General features: G+C 39.3%; 1 protein-coding gene across 1 annotated transcript in view; it reads right to left on the bottom strand.

Annotated features, from left to right (window-relative positions):
* The window catches only part of MIS18BP1 (MIS18 binding protein 1), a 55,695-nt gene extending 33,614 nt beyond the window's left edge, over positions 1–22,081 (bottom strand). Inside the window, exons 1-6 of the mRNA XM_025392506.1 lie at positions 21,703–22,081; positions 15,316–15,950; positions 10,854–10,967; positions 10,124–10,605; positions 3,455–3,528; positions 1,624–1,754 (exon numbers count right to left, since the gene is read on the bottom strand). Coding sequence (XP_025248291.1) covers positions 1,624–1,754; positions 3,455–3,528; positions 10,124–10,605; positions 10,854–10,967; positions 15,316–15,859 — 1,345 coding nt within the window. The 5' untranslated portion in view covers positions 15,860–15,950; positions 21,703–22,081. The remainder of the gene's footprint in view (positions 1–1,623; positions 1,755–3,454; positions 3,529–10,123; positions 10,606–10,853; positions 10,968–15,315; positions 15,951–21,702) is intronic.
* Positions 22,082–22,946: the final 865 nt, after the last annotated feature.

The raw sequence follows: 22,946 nt of genomic DNA on the forward strand, positions 1-22,946 counted from the left end.
AAAAAAAAAAAAAAAAAAAGAAAAAAAAAATGGAAGAAAATTCAAGAGAAATTAGATTTACAGAAGTAAATATAAACAAACTATATGAGTTGTTTTGGTACAAATGAGAGCAATACTGGCTAAAAGGAGAAATGTGGTTAAAACAGAAATTTAAAAAAAAAAAAAAGGAGAAGGGAGTGTTACTGGAATAACGTCCTTGAGTAAAAGAGAAAATGAGAGCTAGTGTACAAATGGAGAGGCTGACAGACAGTAATGTGCTAGTTCATCCATAATAAAAGCCGGTGCTGATCCAAGCAGGTGAGTAGACGTGGTAAAGAAATATCCTTCTGATTGTTCCTCTTGCTCAGGTGCTCTGCCCTCTCCCCTACTTTGCCCACCTGAGAGAGGGTAATAAGGAGGTGGTATTGGAGATTTCTCAAAATATGAAGGAGTCATCAGGAAGGACAGGAGAGTGAATGAATTAGGGAAATATGCTAGGATACCAAGCAGCACCAAGAAACCACTAAGGGACTGTAACTTGTTGCTAGTAAACATAAATTTAGACTACCTGGATGTGTTTTTCTCCAGTTATATTCAGCTGTGTGCAAGGCATAGGTAGAAAATCAGGTTACACCAGGACTGGGGTTGTGCCAGGTAGGTTCAACAAAGAGAGGAATCAGGGAGTTAAATTATATTCTTATAACATAATTCCTTGTAAACAAGGAGTATTTCATTTGATATTTTAAAACTCACACAAATCAGGCGGGGCGCAGAGGCTCACGCCAGTAATCCCAGCACTTTGGGAGGCTGAGGTGGGTGGATCACCTGAGGTCACAAATTCAAGACCAGCCTGGCCAACATGGTGACACTGTCTCAGAAATCAGCTGGGCGTTGTGGCACATGCCTGTGGTCCCAGCTACTCAGGAGGCTGAGGCACAAGTAATCGCTTGAACTCAGGAGGTGGAGGTTGCAGTGAGCTGAGATCATGCCACTACACTTCAGCCTGGGCAACGGAGCAAGACTCCAAAAAAAAAAAAAAAAAAAAATTCCCAAACCTCTTAACACTCTGTGTCCATTCCCTGGGGGTGTATGTGGATCCCGTGCATGAAAAGGACTGGCCACAGGAAACCACGGGTGTTGTTGCAGGCTTATTTATCCACAGCTACCTGCAGTTGCTATTGCATCATTTTTTTGTGCCATGTTGGAAGTGGTCATGCACAGCACCAGCCTGGTGAAACCCCGTCTCTACTAAAAATACAAAAATTAGTTGGGCGTGGTGGCAGAACCTGTAGTCCCAGCTACTCAGGAGGCTGAGGCAGAACAATCACACTTGAATCCCAGAGGTGGAGGTTGCAGTGAGCCGAGATGGTGCCACTGCACTCCAGCCTGGGAGACAGAGCAAGACTCCATCTCCCAAAAAAAAAAAAAATCACATAACTTATTAGAAATTGTCAAGAAGAGTGATAAAAATCAGAAAAAATTACCAATTTTATATAAGTTTTACATATTAGTTAATTTTTAGTTTTGATTTATTCATAATTATAAAATACCTAATTAAAAAGTTAAAAAATGTGTATTACTGTGAGAAACATGATTAACTGCTTTACTTCTTAAAATAACTTATCAATAATGACAGTCATTTACCTGCTTCTTTCATGGAAATTTGGTCTATCATGCCTTTTAATATATAAATGTTGCCTGATATAGTCCTAAGTTTGTTGTGCTCAATCCGCTCTATAATCACATTACTGTGCCAATATATGTTAGTGATATCTCTAGGAAAAAAAATAGTTTTGATAAGGTCAAATATTCATACAGAAATTTCTAACAGAAAATAATTTTACACTCTAGCTACAGCAACACTAACAATGTTGTTAGTCTAATTACAAAATATTTGAGGGCCAAACATTAAAGCAGAACTCAACTGCTTAGCTATTGTAATCCCAATATTGTACCAAAAAAACTATACTGTGGCCAAACCATGTCCCTTCTATAAAATATTATTAGTAAGGGAGCAGAGGCCTTGTCTCAGTATCTGATGCTGGCAATAAATACTTGCAGCTTCAGCTTAACTGATGCTAAGCTTCCAAAGGATGATCTCCCTGTCCCTCTCCTTCAGGGTCTATACTGTGTTAGTTTTTATGCAGAAAAGTAGATTGGATCCAGCTAATCTGGTGTTTTTTCACCCTCGCTATACAGCCAAATGTTTTTACCTTTCATTTTGGAAGGTACCAAAAGAGGTTTAAGTGAGGAAAAAAGAAATTACCGTATCAAATCACTGACCCATAAATCTATTCTTCATATTTCTTTAAAGAATAAATATGAAATAGAAAAAAATATGAAGATGTATTAGATAAATGATGAATACTGTCCCATTCATCAGGTAACTGATAATAATAAACATACTAATGATAAGCATGATGAATAAGGAAATCAAGTTACTTTTCTTTGGTCAACTAGGATTAAACTCATATATTATACCTTAATACAGTATTACTTCTCTTCAGTTCTTTTTTGCTTTAATTACTTATTTAAGAAACATTTAAATAACATTCTAAAAGCACTGTTCTCTAGCCTTTCATTTAATCCTCAGCACAACTAACAAGGTAAGTAATACAATTATCCACATTGTACAGATGAAGAAACAGACTGACGGGATAAATAACTTGCCCAGGTAATACAGATAGTAGGCAGCAGCAATGGAATTCCAACAAAGGCAATCTACACTGCATCTTTAATAGTAAGGAAATGTGCACAAAGCAGACAGATAAAGAATGGACAATACAGATTTTACACATTCAACTTATAAACTTACATAAGTACCTTAAACAGTTATAATTTTTTTTTTTTTTTTTTTTTTGAGACAGAGTCTCGCTCTGTCACCCAGGCTGGAGAACAGTTATTACATTTCATTACAAATATTTGTAGCACTAAGAAACTGGCCTTGAAGAATAGGAAATGGTGCTAATAGAGTAGCAGAATTAGGTAAAGCCCACTTACCTGGTGATGCTCTCACTTTAGGGAGAACCAGAAAGTGCCAATGATTACTTAATATGTAGCTGTATGGCAAAGTTTTAAGTAATTTTGATTCCTTTTCTGGATCAGTAATTTATATCTGGTTGTCCCAATTTAGATGTAAGAATCTGGACTGAAATGCATGTAGTAAATATTAACTGATCATATATAATTAAGCAGATAATACCAGTCCACTTATTAGCACCTCAGAAAAAAAAAAGCACTATACAAATTAACACTGTCACTATTTTAAAAATAACTTGAGTAAACATGCAAAAACAAAAAAGCTGGTAGCAATCAACACGGCTAGGACCTGCACAGTAATTTTACTTTTTTGCCTTCAGTTCATAACCTTGTTAGGTCATTGTTTTATGGAGGATGCTATTTCTCATGCATCACCTCTTAAGTGCTTACACATAACTAAAGTTTTACTAAAAGAATACTGAAATAGTATACTTACATCAATTTTCCTTCTACACATACAGCAGTATTATTATTGATGCTTTTAATCATCCATTCCTGTAGCTGAACTACCTAATCAGGTATAAAACAAAGAACATATTTCCTGTATTACTTGCAGCACGAGCATTACAAAATTAACTTACAGTAAAAGAAAAAACTTGTCTAAGTAATCCAAATATTCCTTAGTGCCATCGATGTAAGATTCACATTCTATTCTAAATAGCAACAGGTAAAATTCTTGTATACAATGAAACAGAAAAGAATGAATTCAGGTTATACTGCATTTGTTCTACAATCAAGAAGCAATTATACTTCAAATATTCTATTAGCAAATTTCAACTGGTAGGGAAAAAAAATCATGTAAAATTCCAAGGTACAGATTAAAACACCAAGTCCTGCAAAAAGTCCAATAACTTGGAGTGAAAAGCAGTCAGTTATGTTTTGTCCTTAAAAAATTAGAGGTTTTTTTTTTTTTTTTTTTTAAGTTTAGACCTGTATTCCAGTTTTCTACAAACTAAAAAGGTGACTGCTGGTAATCTAGATTTAACAGCATTTTATTCCAAAGTAAACATCTGAATAGCTCAGAGAACTCCTTATTACCTTACTACAAGTAAAATATCATTCTAATGGAACACATTTTATGACAATCTATGCAAAAAAATTACTGTATATACATTTCATAAAATTTAAAATTGAACTACTTTTCATGAGAAAAAAGTCAAAATTTATGGAATAATTTGAGTAGCAATTTATTATATATAAAGTTACACATTTACAAATAAAAACAAATTCTCTAGCTGTAGTTTTATACTGAATCAGGAAAAAACGTAATGGGACAGTCTTTGTTATGGCACATGTCAATTATGTCCATTTAAAAAATTATAAATGACGGCTGGGGACAGTTGCTTAAACCTGTAATCTCGGAACTTTGGCAGGCCAAGTCGGGAGGAACAATTGACCCTAGCAATTCAAGACCAGCCTGGGCAACATAGTAAGATTCCACAAAAAATTTAAAAAATTAGCTGGGTATGGTGATACACATCTATAGTCCCAGCTACTGGAGAGGCAGAGGTGGGAAGATCACTTCAGCCTCGGCTGCAGTGAGCCTCAACAGATGACAGAACAAGACCCTCAAGAAGCAAATACATCAAAATAAAAAATTGTAAGTAGGATGGTTTATAAGCCGTGGGTCTCAGTAGTAATGGCGAGGGGATCCACCATCTTGTCTTACCCTCACCCAAGACACAGATATGGCTTCTGCTTTTAAGCCCCTTTTAAATGTTTCTTTCTGAAAAAAGTAAAAAATTATAGGTAGGACTTGGGGAAGCAGCAGTAAATACTACTCTCTTTTTACCTTCTCCCACATTTGGAACTACCTGAGATGTATCAACGCACCAGTCAGATGGAGATAATAATCCTGTACCATACTATTATACAGCTTATATACTGCTTATATATCAAAATGTTCATTCATTATTCATTCAACAAATATTTGTTGAGTTCTACACAATGTTTTAGATAATGGAGATTCAGTGAGAAACTAAACAGCTGCCTCTCTTAGGTTCAACATTCTTGTGTGTGTGTTGGGGTAGGGGGTGGAGGCAAGCAGGATAATGGCATCTAAACAAATATGAAAATGTCAGGTGGTGATAATTACTATGAAAAATAAATATAAGGTATTAGATAAATGAGGTGCTTTTTAAGACAAAACAGTTAGAGAATGTCTAGGAAGAGGGAACTGAATAAAGTGAGGAATGAGTCACATGGATATCAGCAAGAAGATTCTTCTAAGCACAGAGAGTTAGCGCAAAGACCCAGGTAGGCAGCATGGAAGGCATAATATGAAAGGAGTAAGTGAGAGGGAATAAGTGGTGAGGTTGGAGATCTCCAGGATTAACTAAGTACAGCTCCATAAACCATGGTAAAGGCTTAGTGTTTTCTATTGAGATGACAAGTTACTGGAGGATTCTGAACAGAATGACATTTGATATTTTAAGGGACTGCTGGGTAGAGATGAGACTATATTAAGATTTTAGCTTCTGTGTGGAAAAAGGAGAAAAAGGAGAAAAGCAATAATGGGAGCAGGGAGACCACTAGGCTATGACAGTCATCCCTGGACTAGGAGGTAGTGGTTGAACAGCAAGAAGAGGCCACATTCAGGAGAGTAGAGTCAATGGGATTTCCTCATCGTTTGGATGTGGAGCATCAGAGAAAAACAAGAGTCCAAGATGAATCTAAAATTCTGCCTAAATACTGGGGCCAAAAGTATTACAATTGGTACCAATACAGGACAATGGAGAAGGTACGGTAAAGAAATCAAGAATGAGAATCTCACGTTTTCTCACATTTCAAATTTGAGATGCCTATCTGATATCAATAGAAAAGTCATACAGACAACTGCACATGAGTGTAGAGTTGAGAAGAATATTCTGTGCTGGAAACATATTGGAGAGCTATCAGCATAGAGATGGAATTTAAAACTGTGACACTGGAAATACAGCCTAGAGAGTGTGTGTAGGTAGAGAAACATTTCTAGGGCTGATTTGCAGTAATTCCAACATTTTTAGGACTGATTCTGGGGAAAGGAAGAGGAAACAGCAAAGGGGACTGAGAAAGGATGGCCAGCAATGTAGTAGAAAATCAGGAAAGATCCTGGAATACAAAATATAAAGCATCACACTTCTTTAGAAAGACATTTTGGGGCCAGGCGTGGTGGCTCATGCCTGTAATCCCAACACTTTGGGAGGTCGAGGCGGGTGGATTACCTGAGGTCAGGAGTTTGAGACCAGCCTGGCCAACATGGTAAAACTCCCTCTCTACCCAAAATACAAAAAGTAGCTGGGCTTGGTGGTGGGCACCTGTCATCCCAGCTACTTGGGAGGCTGAGGCAGGAGAATCACTTGAACTCGGGAGGTGGAGGCTGCAGTCAGCTGAGATTGCACTACTGCACTCTAGTCTGGGCAACAGAGCAAGACTCCATCTCAAAAAAAAAAAAAAAAAGACACTTTGGGAGCCAAGGCGGGCAGATCATGAGGTCAGGAGATCGAGATCATCCTGACCAACATGGTGAAACCCCATCTCTACTAAAAATACAAGAAATTAGCTGGGTGTGGTGGTGCGTGCCTGTAGTCCCAGCTACTCGGGAGGCTGAGGCAGGAGAATCACTGAAACCCTGGAGACAGAGTTTACAGTGAGCCAACATCACGCCACCGCACTCCAGCCTGGCAACAGAGCAAGACTCCATCTCAAAAAAAAAAAAAAAAAAAAAAGACATAATAAGATGCCTGTAATCATTAACACTTTGGGAAACTGAGGCAGGCGGATCACGTGAGGAGTTTGAGACCAGCCTGGCCAACGTGGTGAAAACCCGTCTCTACTAAAAAGAGAAATTAGCAGGATGTGGTGTGGCGAGTGCCTCTAATCCCAGCTACTCCAGAGGCTGAGGCAGAATCACTTGAACCCAAGAGGCAGAAGTTATAGTGAGCCAAGATCGCACCACTGCACTCCAGCCTGGGTGACAAGAGCAAGACTGTCTCAAAAAAAAAGAAAACAAAAAAAAAAGAAATAAGAATCTGTCACTGGATTTGGTGTTATGGAGATGACTGCTGAACTTGGAAAGGGCAATATTCATAAAATAGTGGATATTTTATGAATAGTCTAAGGTGAAACCTGTTCAAGGGGGAATGGAGAACTTAAAACCACATACCTCTTTCAAAATATCTTGCTATATAAAGGGAAACAAAAAATAGTGTAGCAGCTGGAGTTGGACAGGGGATAAAGGAAAGATGGGTCTTTGCATGTTTTTAAAAAATGCAGGCCATGTTTCAACATGTTTATATGTTAATGAGCATAATCCAGGAAAAAAAAATTGACGGGGCAATTGAAAGGGCAATGTCCTTACCACCTAAGGTAAAAGGAAATGAATGGGCTCTGAAAAGGAGCATAAATTGTTCATCCATTTTAATAGGAGGGAAAAAGCAGAGTATGTGAAAACAGCAGCAGGTAGATTTTCCGATGGGATTATGATGAAGTTCTCAATGAAATGGGAATGAGAAGATCTGGAGGTTTTAGGAGAGAAAAGGTGAGTTACTCTTCCAGGAAAGTCAGAGAGTAGATTGACAAGTGAAATGTACCAGGACTAATGGGGCAATACTGACAGCCCATTTAAGGTTTGTTGTTAAATTTAAAATGAGATAAGCCAATATGGTTGTGTGTTTTGCTCTAGCCACTTCCAGCTGTCAGGTACAGGACTGTACAGTTAAATTTAACCAGGGCTGGCATTTAGCCAGAGGAGGACAAACGGGGAAAAAAGAGAGTTGAGACTTAAAACCTCTCATAGTTATAGTGATGGACTAGCGAAATGAGGACATGAGAGTTGATGGATGAACGCTGTCTTAGAGGGGTCAGAGTATTGACGGTGAAGGGTAGGGGAACAGTACTAGAGGGGAATGATCTCAACTACAGGAGTTGGCAGTGAGAGAGTGGCATGTTTGAAAAATTCAGTGCATGTTTATTTGGTAATGAGAAGCAATGGAAATGTATATGGTAGAGGGTAAAGGTAGGAGAAAGGTCACTGACTATCAAAAAAAGATAGTTGGATGGATCATCTAAACGAGTGTAGATGTAACCAGAGATTATGACAGAAGTAGTAGAGGGAAAACTAACAGGTGTCAAATACTTAGAAAAGCAAGGTCATGACTAGGAGGTTGTGTTACAGATGAATACAACTGGTAAAGTCTTACGGCATGTGCTTCAAAGAAGCTTTAGAGAGAAGGAAGAAAAAACTGCCTGAAGTAGCAATGAGGAGCAACAGAGCTACACCTTATGTCATCTCTAGGTCCAGTGGAATGTGGGATATGAGAGAAAAAGGAGCCACCACTTGAGTGGGTTGTCTGTAGAAGCCACATTTTAGTTAGAGCAGTGTAAGGAATCTTCATAGAAGACTGGCAGTAAAACATTTTGCTGATGACATAACTGGAGTTCAAAAGGACACAATGTAAGGTATGGAGAGTTAGGTATGAGTGAGAAATTAAGACAGAATTAGTGGAAGTACAGAATTAAATAGGGATAAGAGTTTTGGAAAGCTTGGACTTCTTGTGGTAACTGAGATAAATAGCACTATACAGATGATTAAATTAGTACTGTGGGGCCTCTTAGAACAGTTTGTCTTCAAACTTTTTTGCTTAACCCATCTCACATATTTTTAACTCAACATCTAAAACTTCTCATTAAAAGTTTTAAATATTTTCAGACCAGGCATGGTGACTCACACCGGCAATCCTAGCACTTTGGGAGGCTGAGGCGGGCAGACTGCCTGAGCTCAGGAGTTCAGATCAGCCTGGGCAACACGGTGAAACCCCGTCTCTACTAAAATACAAAAAAAAAAAAAAAAAACCATTTAGCCGGGCATGGAAGCATGCGCCTGTAGTCCCAGCTACTCAGGAGGCTGAGGCAGGAGATTTGCATGAACCTGGAAGGCGGAGGTTGCAGTGAGCTGAGATTGCGCCACCACACTCCAGCCTGGGAGACAGAGTGAGACTCCAAAATAAATAAAATAAATAAATAAGTAAATAGATAAAGTTTACATATTTTCAAATAATGGGATTTCTAGTGAATATATTGAGATATAAAACCATAACTGGTATGTCACTCTTTAAAATTTAGATGGCTACAAAGGAGGCTTAAGTGGGAGGATTGCTTGAACCCAAGAGGCCAGCCTGGGCAACAGAGTAAGGCCTCATCTAAAAAATTATTAATTAAAATTTAGATGGAATTTATACACCATCTCAATTTGATAACCACCACCATACATTTAAGAATTAATGGCTAGATGCCGTGGCTCATGCTTCTAATCCTGGCACTTTGGGAGGCCAAGGCGAGAGGACCACTTGAGGTCAGGAGTTAAGAGACCAGCCTGGCCAGCATGGTGAAATCCCGCCTCTACTAAAACACAAAAATTAGCTGGGCATGGTGGCAGGTGCCTGTAATCCCAGCTACTCAGGAGGGTGAGGTAGGAGAATCGCTTGAACCCAGGAAGTGGAGGTTGCAGTCAGCCAAGATTGTGCCACTGTGCTCCAGCCTGGGTGACAGAAGAAGACTCCTGCTCAAAAATAAATAAATAATTAATGGGCAAACCTTTAACAATTGGAAATTTTACACTGCATCTTCCTCCTTAAGCTTGTATTTCCATTCCACTTCCTTCAGAGAATTTGTCCTAAGGTAACAGTTCAATGCTCTGAAGTCTTTTATTGATTACTCTATTTAATTTAGGAAAAATTCTCAAATCTTCAGATGCTACAGTTCCTTTCTATCTTAATTGATCTAACTATTTTAGTAGTACCGTATCAGAAAAAAAGAGTAGGAATGAATTCAATGTTCATCACCAAAGGGAACAGGTAAATTATTGAAGACTACACAATTAGTAATAGAGCAAGATAAGACTTAACACGTGGCTCTTCTTACATTCAACTCACTGTTCTTTTCACTATGTCACCCTGTCACTGCAGTAAATAATAAAACATGATAATGAAGACACTGTTAATAATGAAGCATACAGGTTCAAATCCTAGCTAGAAAAAAAAAAAATAATGAGAGAACATTAAAAGCTCAAGCTCTTGAAGAATGGGGCAAAAATAGAAATAAATATCTGTCTTAAAAGTTTTCCCACCTGATTTTTCTTAACTCCATTTGTAACAGTTTGAAATATTCTTGGAGAAAGCTTTGAAACATTTCTTTTTGATCTCCGAGGTATTGTTATATGAAGTCTTGGTGTTGCAAGTACAATTTTACAGGTATCTTCTGTGGAACCTGGAAGACCTGTCTCCCCAGGCACTGTTTTGTCATTTCCTTCCTTAACTTCCTGCTGTGAAGTCCCTTCTGTTGTCCTCTCACTATCAGAAACCATTAACAGACTGCCATTTTTAATAGGAACACAATTAGTACTGAGAGTCTCAGCATTAGTATTTTGAAATTGTTCATCAGCAGAATCAATGCCTTCTAAAACAAACATGTCCTTTTTGGACCCAGTGGTTGCAACGACATTCTCCTTTGAGTGAAGAATTTGTTTAGCCAACTGAGCTCTAGTTAATCTCTTGCTTGGGGCTTCTGTAGCCAAAAAATTTTCCTGTTCTTGGTTCCGAGTTGGAAGTTCTGCAAAAAATACAAAACAAAACAAAACAAAACAAAACAAAAAAATTATATAAGGATCATAGGAAACTAAGAGATAAATTTAGGTTAGGAATGTTCCACCCTCCTGCCCAGTCTTTCTGAGTGTCTCTTTTACGATTCAAGCTTTTGTCTACAGCCAAAGTTTAATGCCCACACAAGGAAAATAATTACCTAGAACATTTAACTATATATTTAAGTAACAAACTAAAAACAAACCAAAAATAGTTTACCGTAAGTTAAATTGTGCAGTGGTGCTTTCTTTTCCTGCTGGCACTGAATCTTTTGTTTGACTGGGAGGAAAATATCATTATTTGATGATTCTAGAGGAACTCCTTGGACCGAGGCTAAGGTTTTATTTTTTAAAGAAAGAAGAAGTTGAATTGTATTAGTTACTAAGAAAAAAACACCTTTTAAAATTCTTGAAATACAGACACTTAGATTTAGTAATGATCAGATCAATATAGTACTTTCGCAATATGTGACAGTTACATACATTTTTATATTTTTGGCTGTATTATCTTCTAATACCTTTACCCCATTCTCTATACCAACATTATGGTGAGGAAGAATTTTTTAAAACCTTCTCCAAGACACAACCTGCCAGCTCTAGACAAAAGTATTAGACTTAGAAACCTAGAGATCTGGAATTCTGGTGCTGCCACAAATTGGGTATGTATATGTTAAGATTACAATATAAAGTTTCACCCAGTCTTGAAAATTCCGATTCTGTTTCTGGTTGCTGTGAATTTCTAAAGCATGAAAGACAGTCGACAGTCGAAGAGTTGTAACTTACTCCTTAAAAATTAAAATGTTGAGACGCAACAGCAGACTCAGCCATAATTTATATCCTTTAGACAATTTTTAGTAGGTCTTCAAACGCTCACAAGTTGTAGGTTTCTCAACTAGACAAATAAGAACTAATAGCACTGCTTACATTTGATTCTGCTTTACCTCCTAGATCTTTAAAGTTTAATGTTTCTCGAATGTAGTTTCTTTCACACAAAAAGGGGATGATAATAGACTTAAAATTTGAGCCTGAGAAGAATTATCTTATATGTTTAATTTTAAATCTTATACTTGAAAAGACTGGTAGTGACTATGCTTTAATAAGTATGCCACTTTGGTCTCAGAAATCTTAACATAAAGATTTCATTATAACAACGTGTCACAAAAAGAAACAATAAGTTTCTATATCTTTAACTCATTCTACTGGAAATGGCAAGGCAATTCAGTAGTAATTCAATCAAATGCAACAAGTTATATTTATCCACTTATGTGGGAGTCCGAAGTTCATGCAGACTCTCTAAAAGGTTTCTAAAACTATATACAAAATTTGTTTGTTTTTTTTTTTTTTGAGACGGAGTCTCGCTGTGTCACCCAGGCTGGAGTGCAGTGGCGCGATCTCGGCTCACTGCAAGCTCCGCCTCCCGGGTTTATGCCATTCTCCTGCCTCAGCCTCCGAGTAGCTGGGACTACAGGCGCCCGCCACCACGCCCGGCTAGTTTTTTGTATTTTTAGTAGAGACGGGGTTTCACCATGTTAGCCAGGATGGTCTCGATCTCCTGACCTCGTGATCCACCCGCCTCGGCCTCCCAAAGTGCTGGGATTACAGGGTTGAGCCACCGCGCCCGGCCAAAATTTGTATTTGTATTTGTGTTTACATTTTCTGGGGGAAAGGGTCACCAGATTCTCAAAACACTCAGGTATTTCTTACTCTCAAATGCTACCTTATTATATTTGAACACTTTAATATGCATTATTTCATTTGCTTCTTCCTTTTCTCCCAGGCTATATGAGAAACAGATGACTGTAAGTCTCCCCACTTCTACCCCCAAATTTCCTTAGAAAACTCTGTGTTAGAATATGTCACTGTCTTGGAAATGCAACAGTATACCCACAACCTACTGTGTAGTGGTTTAGAGCACGGGCTTGGTAAGAGATACCTATATTCAATTATCAACTTATCACTTGTTACCTATGAGACATACAGCAAGCGGACTTACTCTCTTTATAATCCCCATTTATAGACCACTAATGGGTATCTACACATAGTGTTTGTTGAAAGGATTAAAAGAGATAATACAAGTAAAATCTCTTTCATTATCAACGACTGAAACTCATTAAAATCTCAATTTCAATTGTTGCAGTGTCATCTTTCCAGATCATTCTCTCAAATCCAGTGATTATCCAAACAAAATGTACACTTCACAATCCCTCATCTCCTTCAGATCCTTTGCCCTCATTAATCAGCTTAAATTTCATCGTGACTCCTTCACATACACCCTCCTTTGTCCTTCTGTCACTTCATTCTATTTGGCAAAATTACAACCCAGTTAAATACAGCTCCCTCCCTATTCTACACCAGCACCTTAGCAGCTAAACAGGGCCAAAGGAAAACTCACAGCCATATTTACTGGTTCCATTTTAAATTCACGTCCACAAATCTTAAACAGATCTTCTGCGTTACCCAGGAAATCAAATTTAGGCCTCTCCCAAACTATTCAAACCTCTACCTCCTCAAACTTCAATACCTGTTTTCCATACTTGCTCAGCTGATGACTTTACTTCTTATTTTAAATTATTTGTGAAGTCATACAATAATAACCCACCAACATCTGTGGAAATGTCTTTCTTTTCTGTTAACAATTGGTCTGTTTGTGTTCTGGTCAAACCTCTAATGATGCATTGGATTATATTTCCTCTCAACTACTGAAGGGCATCATACTAGCAATTTCAATTTTTTTCTTCCTACTTCATTATTCCCAACAGCATATAAAAATGCTGCATTTCACCAAGTATTAAAAATTATAAAACCTTAAACTACACTTGCCATTATTTCTTTGTAACCCTCAAAAAAAGGGCTGTTTATGTTCACCATTGTCAATTCCTCTTGTCACATTCTCTCTTGAACCCTTTCACGCAATGTTTTCGTTGCTACCATTCCACCAAAGCCGCCCTCCATCAAAGTCACCAATGACCTTCACATTGCTAAATCGAGCAGCAGAATCTCAGCCTACTTGACCAATTAGGAGCATCAGACAGCTGTCAACTCCCACCTTAAAGTACTTTATTCTCTTGGCTTTCACAGTATCACTCTCTTGGTTTTACTTCTTCCTCACCATCTTCTCAGTGGCCTTTCTACTCTTCTTTTTACCTTTTTTTTTTTTTTTTGAGCTGGAGTTTTGCTCTTGTTGTCCAGGCTGGAGAGCAATGGCATGATCTCAGCTCACCACAACCTCCGCCTCCTGGGTTCAAGGGATTCTCCTGCCTCGGCCTCCCAAGTAGCTGGGATTACGGGCATGCGCCACCACACCTGGCTAATTTTGTATTTTTAGTAGAGATGGGGTTTCTCCATGTTGGTCTGGCTGGTCTTGAAACCCCCACCTCAGGTGATTCTCCCGCCTCAGCCTCCCAAAGTGATGGGATTATGGGCGTGAGCCACCGTGCCCGGCCTGCCTTTCAGCCGGCCTTTCTAATCTTTCTTCTAACTTCCAAATGCTGGAGTACCCCAGGACCCAGATCTTGAATGTTTTCTTTCTATACTTACTCCTTGATGACCTCATCTAATCTCATTGCTTTTAAAATACCATTTAGGTGCTAATGATGCCCCAATGTACTTTTCTCACCTTGATCAATTCCTTAAATTCCAACTAGTTTTTTCCAACACCCTACCTAAATTTAAATTTTTAATAGAGATTATCAAAATTAACATAACAAAAATATTAGTTAATGAGCTCACACTCCATTCCTCCTTCAGTTTGTCCCATTTCAGTTAAATCACCCTCCTGGTTGCTTAGGCCACAACCAAAAACATAAAACAAAAAAACACCCTGGAGCTATCCTTTACATCTTTTTATTTTACATTCTACACCCAATCTATGAGCTAATCCTATCGGCTCTACCTTTAAAACACAGCCAGAGTCCAGCCATTTACTATCTGTACATTTACTATCTGCACTACTAACACCTGAACCAAGCCAACACTGGCTGTCATCTGACTTACTGCAGTAACTCTATTTCAGAACAGCCAGAATGATATTTTAAAAACATAAGTCATTGTACACAATGGTTAATTAAAAAACAACAACAAAAACCTCGTAAGTTAGATCTTGTCATTCACATGCTCAAAACCCTCCAATGGCTTATTCTGCTCACAGTAAAAGCCAAAACTCTTACATTTACCTATAAAGCCCTTATATTATCCGACCCACTCTTATTTATGCCTTCCTCCTGAGCTCTATCTACTCGCTCCATGACACACTAACTTTATAGCTAGTCCTGCAACATGTCAGGAATGTGATTTCAAGGCATTTGTAACAGCTGCCTAGATCATCCTTCCCCATTCCTCAAGATACCCGTATCTATCATCATATTCAATTTTGTGGGCTCAAATTCCCAAATTCAAATTATTGAAGCTTACTCTGACCACCCCACTGAAAATTAAATACCCCTCCAACTCTTCCCATTATCCGAATTCTGCTTTTTCTCTTTCCACTTTTCCTCTTCTACTATGCCATAAAAATTACTTATTTAATATGTTAATTATGTCTTTCCACCACATGAATGTGAGCTACACAAGGGCAAGGATTTTTGTCCATTTTGTTCACTGCTATATTCTGAGTACCAAAAACAGTGTCTGAAACATTAAACACTTAAGACATTACAGCTTTTTAGCTAACACATAAAACTAACCTCTTAGTGAACTGTTATCTGACTGGAATGATTTGTTGTTTTCCTTTTCTTCACATAGGTAGGTATGCTGCAATTTTTTTTTTTCAACTCTGTTAGGAGTGAAGGTTTCATTATTTCCACTTTTCTGTGGTTCCAACAAACTACTGTTTCTTGGTGGCTGTTCTTGCTTGTCACGCAGTACTTTTTCTTTCATTCTTTGAAATATTTTTCCCGGTGATTCATAGTTTGCTTTATTTTTTAATCCATCCTTGTTGGGCTTTATAGCACTGATATCAAGAGAACTGTTAGAGGTAGTAGCCTCTGTTAGCATAGTTGATTGAAATATATTTTTATTGTTAAAAGTTGTCATGTTTAGGAACTGATTCTTTTTACGGTCATTCGATTTTAAAGAGGAGTTCTGATATTTCACCAAATCTTTTACAGGAGTAAGTGTGCCTGAAGGAATGCTGTCAAAAAAGATTGCATCCATGGGTAGATTTCTCCTTTGAGAAGATGTCTCTGGAGGTAAGTAAATTCTTGAATGTTTCAAAGGTGTTGCAATCATCTTGACAAGGCAGTAGCAACCAAGTTCTTCTAACAGAAAATTCACTTAAGCACAATTTTCATATAGAACTTCAGAAGCGATCCACAGAAACCTGTAGTTCAATGTAAAATCAGTCTTTATCACGCTTTGGTGCAGAAAATGTTTAAAGTTTATTTGCTTTCCACAACATTATACTATTTAAAATGTTTAACTGATTCATAACAATACTAGATAATCTATAGCTCACAAATCAGACTAAGATTTTATTTTTATTAAAGTCTCCTTAACAAAAGAGCTGGGTGTGATGGTGCACACACTTGTAGTCCTAGCTACTTGGGAGGCTGAGTAGGGAGGATCACTTGAGCCTGGGAGGTCATGGCTGCAGGGAATCAATGATCGTGCCACTGCACTGCAGCCTGCGTGACAGAGCAAGACCTCGTCTCAAAATAAAATAAAATAAAACAAAACAAAATGAAATAAAAGATACATGCAAATAGCAATACATTAGGTTACAAAAGATAAAGTTCCACAAATACAATTTTTCCTTTTAGGCAGTTATATTTTAAGGCAGCAACTACAATGATCTATTCTAATAAAAGCTAAAAAAAAAAAAACTATTCAATTATTTAATAATACCCAATCCTGATTTTTTATGCTCTAGAGCATTTACATTTTAAGGTCTTAGCTGAAAAATCCTCAAATAAATGGTAAATTATTTTCATTCTGATTTCTTTTAATGTAGTGCTATTTAGAATTTTTAGCAGAAATACTGTACTTGAGTTTACATAGTTTTAGCCTTGTTTCTTTCTTTCTTTCTTTTTTTTTTTTTGAGACGGAGTTTCCCTCTTGTTGCCCAGGCTGGAGTGCAATGGTGGGATTTCAGCTCACCACAACCTCCGCCTCCCAGGTTCCAGAAATTCTCCTGCCTCAGCCTCCCGAGTAGCTGGAATTGTACGTATGCACCACCACGCTTGGCTAATTTTGTATTTTTAGTAGAGACGGGGTTTCTCCATGATGGTCAGGCTGGTTGGTCTCAAACTCCTGAGTTCAGGTAATCCGCCTGTTTCGGCCTCCTAGAGTGCTGGGATTATAGGCGTGAGCTACTGCACCCGGCTGCAACTTGTTTCTTACGCATAAATTGTATTATTCACACCTAGAAATTAAGGTTCTAGGTAAGGAACCATATAGTTGCATTAACTAATATTTGGTAAATAAATAAAATATTTCAATCCAAGGACCCTGGAACTTACTAGTCTAGATTTACAGCATCTCTTATAGCTGAATTTATAACTATTCCAATTAGTTAACATCATATAAACATAAAAAAAACCTACCACAGAAAATTCTAACATAGCCAGACCAAAAAATATCAAGTATCTTTATCTACAGCTACTTCTGTGAGAGATAAGCAATTAATATACAAAGCATTATTTAATCCAATAATTTATGATAACAGAGAAAAAAAGAAGGAAAATATTCCTAAATTACAACAGTCAACAAAGAAGGCTATCTTGGGAGTCTGGAGCTCCTAAAAACCACTGTAATTCTTCCACAGAATATGAATCCTGCAAATACATATTAATGCATGCATGTATATGTTTATGATGTGCTAGTTCCAGGGGTTCTGTACTGGGAAGTTATAATATTAGCTGTTCACTTCATTTCTGTTTTATTTTTGGGACAGTGTCTCTGTCACCCAGGCTGGAGTACAGTGGTGTGCTCAGGGCTCCCTGCAACCTCGAAATCTGGGCTCAAGCAATCCTCCTACCTTCACCTCCAGAGTAGCTGGGACCACAAGTGTGTGCCACTGCATCTCTGCTATGTTTTCTTTTTTCTTTTTTTGCTTATTTGTTTTGTTTTTGAGAGGGAGTCTCGCTCTGTTGCCCAGGCTGGAGTGCGGTGATGTGATCTTGGCTCACTACAATCTCCACCATATGGGTTCAAACAATTCTCCTGTCTCAGCTTCCCAAGTAGCTGGGATCACAGGCGCATGCCACCACACCCAGCTGATTTTTATATTTTCAGTAGGACGGGGTTTCACAATATTGGTCAGGCTGGTCTCTAACTCCTGACCTCAGGTGATCCACTTGCCTCAGCCTCCCGAAGTGCTGGGATTACAAGCATGAACCACCTGAGCTATGTTTTTTTGCATTTTTTTATAGAGACAGGGTTTCCCCATGTTGTCCAGGCTGGTCTTGAACTCCTGGGCTCAAGTGATCCTCCTGATTCGGCCTCCCACAAGTGTTGGGAGTACAGGTGTGAGCCACCAAGTCTGGCTTAGCTGTTCATTTCAAAGAAAGGCAATAAAGCTATACAATCTCTCAAAATAAAAAATGAATAAACTTGGCTGAGCACAGTGGCTCACACCTGTAATCCCAGCACTTTGGGAGGCCAAGGCAGGAGGATCACTTGAGGTCAGGAGTTCAAGACCAGCCTGGCCAACACAGTGAAACCCCGTTTTTACTAACAATGCAAAAATTAGCTGGATGTGGTGGCACATGCCTGTAGTCCCAGCTACTCAGGAGGCTGAGGCAGGAGAATCACTTGAACCCAGGAGACGGAGGTTGCAGTGAGCTGAGATCGTACCACCACTGCACTCCAGCCTGGGCGACAGAGTGAGACTCTGTCTCAAAATAATAATAATAATAATAATAATAATAATAATAACAACAACAACAATAAACTGGAAAACTGCAAAGCAAAACGGCAAAGAATGTTCAGGTTTACACAATCTAAATTCCTCAGAGCCTAATGAGATGCTAAACAGAAAGTAAAAACTGCAAATAAGCGAGCAGCACTGAAAACAGAACCAATCTGTAATGGACATGCAGAAATGTCTTCATTTAAAGTCAGATAATTGTGGTCACACTGAAAGGTTACAAGAAACAAACAGAGCTTACTGTTTCCTAATGTCCCTGCCCCAATTCAGGCAAGTAGTAGGATAAAGGTGAGTAGCCAAGATTCTGAAAAATCCTCAAATTCCACTTTCCCTCCCAAAGACACAAAAAGTTGCTCTAGGAGACCTTTTTCCCATCGTGTGATAAATAGCAACTCAATATAAGCCAAAAAAAAAGCAGTCAGTATTTGCCAGTGGTTTGTTAAAGAGAGAATGCAGAGAAAAAAAATGATCTACAATTCCCTCTGACCACAGAGGCTTTGCGGAATAGATAAACAAGAACACCACTGGGTCTAGATAATCCATCCAGGACAGATCTGAAGCTCCATTTCCTTCCTAGTCAAAAGAGCAAAACAAAGAAATCAGCCTCTGATGAAATACAGACATTAGTGGAGATTTAATAACTGGCATCCCTCAAGTGGAGGAAAGAACAGCCTGTCCTGAAGCCAAGCACATTGGCTAACAGATGGAGGTCAGCAACAAGAAATTGTTAGTTCCTCTCAGACTGGAGAAAGTATGTTTCCGTTTTCATTAACTGCTTAAAGTTGTTTGGAAAATCTAATCCTTAAAACTTATTCTAAAAACTGACAAATGCTGATGTACTGGGGGAAAAAAATTGTTTTCAACATAAAGACACAGGAATGGGAAAACCATTGGATGAAAGGGCTGGCCAGGATGGGCGTGGTGGCTCACAACTGTAATCCCAGCACTTTGGGAGGCCGAGGGGGGCAGACCACGAGGTCAGGAGATCCAGACCATCCTGGCTAACATGGTGAAACCCCGTCTCTACTAAAAATACAAAAAAATTAGCTGGGCATGGTGGCATATGCCTGTAGTACCAGCTACTCGGGAGGCTGAGGCAGGAGAATGGTGTGAACCCGGGAGGCGAAGCTTGCAGTGAGCGGAGATCACACCACTGCACTCCAGCAAGACTCTGTCTCAAAAAAAAAAAAAAAAAAAAAGTCTGGCCGTAAGCATTTATAGTACAGTGATGCACTGCATAATGACATCAAACCACATATACAGTGGTCCCATAAAATTGTTTTGGTGTACCTTTTTTTTAAAAAATTTATTTTTACTGTACCTTTTGTATATTTTGGTATGTTTAGATACAGAAATACTTATCATTGTGTTACAACTGCCAACAATATTCAGTAAAGTAACATGCTGTACAGGTTTGAAGCCTAGAAGCAATAGGTTATAACATATAGCCTGGGTTTTTATAAGTACACTCTATGATACTGGCACAATGACAAAAATTTCCTGAGAATGTATTTCTCAGAACATATGACAGTCAGTTACAAGTGACACATATAAACACAGAACTGAAGCTAAACAATTATGTATATGATCCTGAATATAACTCCTCCTCCTCCTCCCAAAAAGACATGGAAACTTCTTGTAAGAATTTACTGTAGTGGTAGCAGTAATAATAACTATTACTATGGAATGGGTCAAAAATCCCAGAGCACACTAACCAAAACTGGGACATAGAATTAGGGGAAAAATATAATTTTAAGTTAACAGGCAAATGATACACTTGAAAAAAATACTCAGCACATATGACAAAGGGCTAATTTACATAACATTCAAAGAGACCTAATAAATCAACTTTAAAAAATGTACAAAACAGAAAACGGTCACGGGACATGAAATGCAATTAATAGAATACAAAAAGGCCAACAAACGAGTCAAGTGACATCTAATTTTACTCATAAATGGAAATGCAAACTAAAACAGTGATTTTTTTTCATATCACATTGGTAAAGATTAATTTCAAAATGCAAGTCTGCATACTATTGACTTGGGAATTCCACTTCTAACTTGTTTTTTCCTATAGAAACATCTGCATAAGAATGCAAATATATATGTATCATAATAGCCGTTATTTACTGAATATTTACATGCCAGTCACTATATAATCTAACAGCAACTCGAAAGAGTTAAGTACTGTTATTACTCCAAATTTGAAAAAAGAGAAATTAAGGTATAAGGTGGTTAAGTAACCTGACCAAGGTCACTCGACAGTGAGAAAGAGGATCCGATTCTACCCGACTCCATAGCTTAAGTTCTTTACCAAAAGGCAACATAGTCTACACAGCCACTAAACAGGGAAGTTCATGCTGCAGTACCTGCAGCATAAAATGAAATTAAACAACCCAGATGTCTACCAATAAAGGACAAAATAAATTCCACCACACCCATACAATTTACTCTATGTATTCAATAAATATATATATATATGTACTTACACGGAAAAGCGTCCAAGAAATATTAAATTGAAAAAGAAAGTAACAACATATAATTGCATTTGTGTAAAAAAAAAAAAAATTAAATAAATAAATAAAACACAAACAAGCATAGAGAAAAACTCTGGAAGCAGTGAACCAAATTGTAAACAGTGTTTATCTTCGAAGGGCAGGATGAAGCGGCCTACCATTTTCTTGAACTCCTGAGCTCAAAGATCACCCGCCTCGACCTCCCAAAGTGCTGGGATCACAGGCGTGAGCCACCGCGCCCGACCATTTTCTAAATAATTTTACTAACATCTAAAGCTGTTTGCAACAAGCATGCAATTTAACCAGAACAAAACATAAGCTGAATGATCAATTGCTTCTACAGCCCTGTGGTTCCTGGGGTCCCAAGGGGAAGAGTTGGGTACTGACGCATATAATTTTCCCACTTGGTATTCTTAAAAAAAAAAAAAAAAAAAAAAGTTATTTTAGAACAAAGACCTAGAACGCTCACCATCGAAATAAATCTGAGCAATCGTGTTCTACTCTCTTAAGTACAGTAGACACAAAACAAGTGAACATCGAGTGCGAAGCTGTAAAATCAGTACCAAAGCCAGAAATCTACAAATAAATAAATAAATAAACTGCGTGAGCCTACATGCTTAAAGGGCAGGACGCCCACCATCGGCGGGGACCCGCGGCAGGAGGCTAGCGGAGGGCGCGGGAGGACGTACCTTGGGTGAAGGGCCTGGCAGGGAGAGACTGCCGCAGTCCCGGCTCGGCTCCGCGCGGAGGGAAGGCCGGACGCCGCCCGGCTCGCGCCTCAGGCCCACGGTGGCCCCTGCCCACGGTGGCCCCTGCCCGCGGCGGCCGGGCACCAAGCGACGCTTACCCCCTCCGCGAGATACTCTCACACAACACGTCCGCAATTCAAATTTGAAGAGCCCGCCCTCCAGCCGGCCTGGGATTGGCACTCTCGGGAATTGCGCCACCGTGCGTCTCACAGGGACGCTAGAAAACTGCAGGCGGCCTCCGCACGCCGTGGACGGTAGTGTATCCACAAAAAGTAGGCGACCCTAAGCTGTTACAGGCAAGGGGCGAGATCCTCTAGTTTTCCTCAAAGTTCGTTTCGTCTTCGCAGGGCACCCGCCCACCCTGAATCCCGCTTTTCCTCCCGTGAAGCTCTGCCGGTGCAAGGCTGACGTCGCACGCGGTGGGCCGCGAGCGCGCTCCGGCGCTGCTGCGGCTAAGTTTGGCCCTTCCTGGCTGCCGTCCTCCCCCACTAGGCTGTGCGCAGTAGCGGCTGTTATCCGTCTCTTCTGTCTCAGGAAAACGGCGTGCTCGGTGGGTTTGAGAGAACGTCTGTTTTTCTGCCCTCCATGTTTGAGGGGGAGAAAGAACATTTTGTTCTTGAGGGGATGATGGATTGAATGTAAAGTTACGCACAAAGTGGGATGTTTAGTTTGAACCATTACCTCAGGAAGTGTGATATTTTGGGGCGTGGGGGATAGGTTCTCGCTCTGTCGCCCAGGCCTGAGTGCAGTGGCGCAATAACGGCTCACTGCAGCCTGGAACTCCAAGGGATCTTCCCACCTCAGCCTCTGAGTAGCTGGAACTACCGGCGTGCGCGACCATGCTTGGCTAATTTTTATTTTGTAGAGAGGAGGCCTCGCCATGTTGCCCAGGCTAGTCTCCAACCCCTGGGTTCTAAGCGATCCTCCCATCTTGGCCTCCCGAAGTGCTAGGATTACAGGCAAGCAACCGCGCCGGGCCAGGAAGTGATTATTATTATTTTTAAATCACCTCACATTCTAGAAACATTAATCTCAACAACTGTAGGTTGCTGCATGCAGCTTGTGACGGTGGCCCCCAGGCTGCGTCCCGCCTTAGACTGCACCCAGTGAATCTTCGCTCTGATACCGCGGAGTAACTGGGTGTATCCTTCGCCTTGTATAGGGCACATTGGTTCAGTCTTGAA

Source organism: Theropithecus gelada, chromosome 7b, assembly GCF_003255815.1.
Source record: "Theropithecus gelada isolate Dixy chromosome 7b, Tgel_1.0, whole genome shotgun sequence".
Lineage (NCBI taxonomy): Eukaryota > Metazoa > Chordata > Mammalia > Primates > Cercopithecidae > Theropithecus > Theropithecus gelada.